The sequence below is a fragment of the Zeus faber genome (assembly GCF_960531495.2).
Source record: "Zeus faber genome assembly, chromosome: 11".
Lineage (NCBI taxonomy): Eukaryota > Metazoa > Chordata > Actinopteri > Zeiformes > Zeidae > Zeus > Zeus faber.
This window is the reverse complement of record NC_137205.1, coordinates 11,689,365-11,695,812: the sequence shown is the minus strand read 5'-3', so window position 1 is coordinate 11,695,812 and position 6,448 is coordinate 11,689,365. Positions and strand designations below refer to the sequence as shown.

The following is a 6,448-nucleotide window of genomic DNA, read 5'->3' as shown; positions in this document are numbered from 1 at the left end:
TCTATATTAATTGAATCACATTCTACTGTATTGCCGTGTGGGGGGATTTTATTATAGCAAAATATATTACCTTCAGGAAGCATTTTAAACGTGGAGGGGGTCAACTTGCCGGTCTGGTCCTCCTCATTTTTTATTTTTTTTTATTAAATAAAATTAAATAAAATGTAATACAATTTAATACAATTAAATTAAATTAAATTACACAGCATTGACTATCTGCATACATTCCTTGGGTTTCGGACTAACTTCTAGTATTTTCAGAAGATGCGTTAATATGAGAACGTTACTATTCAACAACTTTAACATCCAACTCCTTATTTATATATATTGTTTTGAAATTTGCGTCGCCATGAATTAAAAATTAAAAAAAATCCGAAATGAGGACATTCTTTACTTCAAACTCGCAGTTGGAGCGGTGTAAAGTGTCCGGGGGCGAAAGTTGAGGAAGAAACGAGAAGGAACGCAACCTGTTTTAACGATGTCGATTACACTTCGATACAGTTCGGCTGTATCATTTTCTAGGGCTCGAGTTATTTGTGCTTGCGGTTGGTCTGAGGCTGTTTTAAATTTGCTGCTAGAGTCGGAACAAATGCGGATAAAAACACCTCGATGGATCCGGGGGTTTTATTGGTGGAAAAACGTAAATTTGGACGTAATATTCAAGCCGCTGGCGAGCGGCGGCTCTGCGATCGATTGCTCCGGAAACCGATTGAGCGTGTCTCGCGATCGCCACCATAACAACAAGAGAAAAAAAAAATGGCGGCGCTGCCATCGCCTCTTCGAGTTTTCAGAGGGATATTAAAGGAGTTGCGGACCATCCAGGGGACGAACTACAAGAAGTCGCTGGCCTACAGTTACGTTATTGATCATTTTCGTAAAAATGAGGTGAGTCGCGCATTTGACGGTGGAGGGAGAGGGAGACGGCTGCCTAGAAACATCGAGTGTCATTGTCGTCTACGAACAGCCGAAACGTCCTTGTGCTCTGCGATCGATTATGTGGGTCGTCAGTGTATACGGTCGTCAGCGTATGCAAGCGAAAATGTAACGTTCACAATTGAAGTTATACTCCGCGTGTTAGAGATTGTAGTATGGATGTGCTTGGATATATTAAATATACAATTTACATCTATTTTTGGCTACTTCTGACCACAAGTACACCCTTGTAAGTACAGCTTCATTTAGGTTGAATCCCAAGAACATCAAGCATCCTTCTGCTGCTAAATGAAGGGAATAGACAACAAAAATACAAAGTCGGGCTCAAGACTAGTGGAACACTCGCATCACTTCTGACTGGACGGAGTGAAATGCTCAGACTCTTCTGAACTCTCTGTAACTGTGACCGGTGACCTGACAACCTGACCTGGCAACGCTCTGTGCTGCTCTCCTACACTCTGGTGTTGTGATCATTGTGCGTTTGCACTGATCCCTGGACGTTCCATCGCCTCCTCATCCTCACTGTCGCTCGCCAACTCCCTATTTATGCCTCTGATGTGGAAAATACAGGCTTATTAAACTCAAGAAGGTATTGTGATTTTGTCCAGCAGTTGGGGAACATTTAGGAAATCCTCTGAGATCCTTCCTCTTCTTCTCAATAAATCATATAAAATAATGGCAGTTATACCTTCCTTTCCTCTTCATGGAAGCTGGACGGTCATCCCCCTCCTCCTCTTTTGCGTGTTTGCAGATACTGACAGTTATTTAAAGATTGATGCCAGAAGAAAAAAAAAAAGATATGACGCAGTTGACACACGAGAAGGCCACCCCACCTACATTGTACCTGACATGAACTTCATGAGGTCGATGTGGCTTGGGGAACGTCTCCTCTCTTAATTGATGGGCAGCGTTCCATGGAACTTTAGGGGGGCCAGTCGCACATGCCGTTATGGACCCTAGATGCAGGGGCAACCTCTTGTCTCCTTGTTCCCATCACATGGCAGCAACTCATTGCATTTAGGCATGTAGACATGGTGAGTATGACTTGCTAAAGTTTAAACCGAGCATCAGAATGGGGAAGAAAGGGGATTTAGTTGACTTTGAACGTGGCATGGTTGTTGGTGCCAGGCAGGCTGGTCTGAGTATTTCAGAAACCGCTGACCTACTGGGATTTTCACGCACAGCCATCTCTAGGGTTTACAGAGAATGGTCTGGAAAAAGAGAAAATATCCAGTGAGCGGCAGTTGTGTGGACAAAAATGCCTTGTTGACGTCAGAGGTCAGAGGTGAATGGGCAGACTGGTTCGAGACAATAGAAAGGCAACAGTAACTCAAATAACCACTCGTTACAACCAAGGTATGCAGAATACCATCTCTGAATGCACAACACGTCGAACCTTGAAGCAGATGGGCTACAGCAGCAGAAGACTACACCGGGTGCCACTCCTGTCAGCTAAGAACAGGAAACTGAGGCTACAATTTGCACAGGCTCACCAAAAATGGACAATAGAAGATTGGAAAAACGTTGCCTGGTCTGATGAGTCTCTATTTCACCTGCGACATTCAGATGGTAGGGTCAGAATTTGGCGTAAACAACCTGAAAGTATGGATCCATCCTGCCTTGTATCAAGGGTTCAGGCTGGTGGTGGTGGTGTAATGGTGTGGGGGATATTTTCTTGGCACACTTTGGGCCCCTTAGTACCAATTGAGCATGGTTTAAACGCCACAGCATACCTGAGTATTGTTGCTGACCATGTCCATCCCTTTATGAGCACAGTGTACCCATCTTCTGATGGCTACTTCAAGCAGGATAATGCACCATGTCACAAAGCTCAAATCATCTCAAACTGGTTTCTTGAACATGACAGCGAGTACTCCAATGGCCTCCACAGTCACCAGATCTCAATCCAATAGAGCACCTTTGGGATGTGGTGGAACGGGAGATTGGCATAATGGATGTGCAGCCGACAGGTCTGTAGCAACTACGTGATGCTATCATGTCAATATGGACCAAAATCTCTGAGGAATGTTTCCAACACCTTGTTGAATCTATGCCACAAAGAATTAAGGCCGTTCTGAAGGCAAAAGGGGGTCCAACCCGGTACTAGCAAGGTGTACCTAATAAAGTGGCCAGTGAGTGTATGTTGGATATACACTACTCACAAAAAGTTAGGGATATTCGGCTTTCGGGTGAAATTTCAGGATGAACCTAAAATGCACTATAACCTTTACAGGTGAACTTAATTTGACCTTCTTTAAACTTTTGAATGCAGATGTCCAACTGTTCAATGTTTCAGAACTTTTTGCACAACTTGCTGTTCTCTAACCAGGAGCTGAACGGCAAAATTCACAACAGCGGTCTGATCCATGAATCGACCAATACATTTCCTGGTTCAATTAGAATTGGTATTTAAACAGTCCTCTTCATCATGCTGTTCACATTTTGACATAATGAGACCAAGACGACACCTAACAATTGATCAACAGTACCTCGCCATTGCGAGTCTTCAAACAGGATGTTCTCAGAGGGAAGTGGCCACTGAGCTTAGAGTGTCACAGTGTCATCAGCAGGTTGCAACAGAGATACAGAGACACTGGAAGAGTCACAGAACGGCATAGAAGTGGACGTTCTTTGGCCACATCCCACACTGATGAGCGCTTCATTGTGAACAGTGCCCTGCGGAACAGGATGATGAATGCCACTCAACTCCAGGCACATTTAAGGGAGGTGAGAGGCACCCAAGTGTCACGTCAGACCATTCAAAACCGTTTCCATCAGCGTGGTCTGCGTGCTAGACGACCTGCAAGGGTACCTGACCACCTTTGGTGGTGGTGGTGTTACAGTGTGGGCAGGTGTGTCTAGTCAATACAGAACTGCCCTTCACTTTGTGAATGGTACAGTGACAAGCCCATACTACCTGAATAACATCATTAATCCAGTCATTGTGCCCCTGCATGAACAACACAGGCCTAATTTAATCTTCATGGACGACAATGCTCCAGCTCATGGAGGTGGCATCATTAGGGAACGGCTGCTGGAGACTGGGGTACCTCAAATGGAGTGGCCTGCACTTTCTCCAGACCTGAATCCCTTCGAAAACCTATGGGATCAGCTGGGTTGCCGTGTAGAGGCTCGTCACTCTGTACCCCAGAACCTCAATGACCTGAGGGCCGCCCTCCAAGAAGAGTGGGGGGCCATGCCTCAGCAGACCATAAGTCGACTTGTGAACAGTATGACGCGTTGTTGTCAAGCTGTAATTGATGCTCAAGGGCACATGACAAGTTATTGAGACATTGACATTTTTTGTTGTGGTAAACCCACCGCTGTTGTTGGTTTTTGTTTCAATAAATTGTTTGAGATGAGGAAATCACCATTGCACGCTTCTACTTAAATGCCCTACTTTCATGATTTAATATCAGTGTAGCATGAAGTTTTTACATTTTCCATAAATTTCACCCGAAAGCCAAATATCCCTAACTTTTTGTGAGTAGTATATTCCAGTTCTGTACCTTAACCCAAATGCAGAAGAGGCACATCAAAAAATTTTTAAGTGGCAGAAACACATACTTCAATAGTTTTTCATCTATCTTGACAACAGATTTTGAGAAATGTCTGACAGAAGGAACATTCCCAACTTAGACGACATGTAGTCAAAATAGTCTGAGGCAAGTGAACTCATTATAGACAACATATGGATCCCCCTTAATCAGAATTATATTTCTGACCAAACCTATGTTGTCTTTACATTTATTGCAATTGTCACCACGGGAAACCTTGATGCAGAATTTGGGTAGCCCATTAAACATACGGGGGATTTATTTTGTGTGTCCCATTATTATTAGTTATTTTGAGGACTGTACACGACTCCGAATTTTGTCAGTTGAATTGGATTGGGTTGTCCAATGCGAATATGAACGGGGCACAGTTATCTGAGACTGGGATGCACGGAGAGCTGTGTCTGGACACGGATGATTCATGCAAAAATACATTATCTGTGATTCCCCTTATTTATAATTTCCTCATTGAAATGTTATCCATATGCATTTTTTGTAAGCTATCTGTTTTCTCCTATTATTGTAATTCACACTGACTGACAAAAAAAAGGAAAGAAGTGTGACCAGAGGAGTTTGTTGTGTTTCTTCCACTCTGAAGATTAAAATTCTGTAAAGTATCAGATAAAACACAAACTACAAATGATTTTGTCCGGTGACTGTAATAAAGCTTTTAAACATTCTTTGATGTAACATTTTCATTATTAAGCTGACGTATAATTGGATAGTATCTTAATCACTCAAAATATAATGTGAGGTTATGCACAGGGAGACCCCCAACGGGGTACGCATAACACGCAACAGGGTTTTTGCGATCACCCGTTGGGGGTCTCCCCGTGCGTCGTTGTGCAATCCTGCCCCTCAGTGTGTAGTCGAGAGCCGTTTTACCGTCACCACAGGGCCTGTCCTCCGCCTGACAGACAATCGAATAGATTTTTAAATACATAACCACAACTTTCACACATCCAGATGCCATCTGCCAGAAATTACAATCTGCTTGATTCACAAATAATACAGTCGAGCTCACTTCCCCGCAACCCAGCAGCAAGCGATAATGCCAAGCGCCACAGAGCTCGGCCCGGACTCGCCCCACATTACGTCGGCCGACGCCACCTCTCAGCCGAGTGACGGACACTCAGCCAGAAGCGGCCGTTTCCACTGCGCTAGCTGGGATGTGTCAATGTAATTTTTTTATAAGTGTGCCTACACTACACTTACAGCATATTATACTCTAACAAGTCAATTTCCCCAATGGGGTGAATACAGTATCTATCAAATGGTTAGAAATCTACTTTTAACACACTGGGTAGGTGTGAATTTAAATGTAACGTGAATCTTTAAAAACCCATATTATTGCTGTCGCAGCCCAACAAAACGTGAATACAACCTGGAGCCACTTTTCATTATTATGGTTGCCGTTTCCGCAGCCAAAGTGAGGGGTATACTATGTGAATGTATCAAATAGGGTAAAGTCTTAATTCTTCATGCTTCAGAGAGCATCAGTGGTTCACTAGGGTCATGAATGCATGTGCACTCATTGGACCGTAGATGTGCTGGGATTTTGCGGGAGGGCGTCCTTCGATCCCCGTCAGCCTTTATTTGACCCTGCCTGGGAAATCACGTAAGTAACGTATGTGTAAGATCCTGTAGGGAATAAACCTAATAAAATAAACCTAATAATTAATGTCTGTACAATTATATACAATTTATATTGGGGGGGCGGCATGTACATGCGTGCAAGAGAGAGGGAGCCCATCAGTTTTACTTAACTGCCCTGTAATTTGATTCTTCTTTTATCTCGTCCCACCTCCTCCTCAGGTCACCGGGGAGAGACACTGCCGCGCCCGACACGAGGCTCTCCACGCCTCCCACACCTACCTGTGTCTGTTGACCTCCACCAGGCACCACCTGGCTCTGCACAACCTGTACCACAGCAAGGGGGAGCGCGACACCGACCAGATGGC

General features: G+C 44.1%; 1 protein-coding gene across 1 annotated transcript in view; it reads left to right on the top strand.

Moving 5' to 3' along the window:
- Window positions 1-744: 744 nt before the first annotated feature.
- Window positions 745-6,448, top strand: part of fmc1 (formation of mitochondrial complex V assembly factor 1 homolog) — a 6,176-nt gene continuing 472 nt past the window's right edge. The window contains exons 1-2 of the mRNA XM_080009917.1: window positions 745-885; window positions 6,303-6,448. The exon at window positions 6,303-6,448 is cut by the window's right edge and continues 472 nt beyond it. Of these exons, the coding sequence (XP_079866043.1) occupies window positions 757-885; window positions 6,303-6,448 (275 nt within the window). The 5' untranslated portion in view covers window positions 745-756. The remainder of the gene's footprint in view (window positions 886-6,302) is intronic.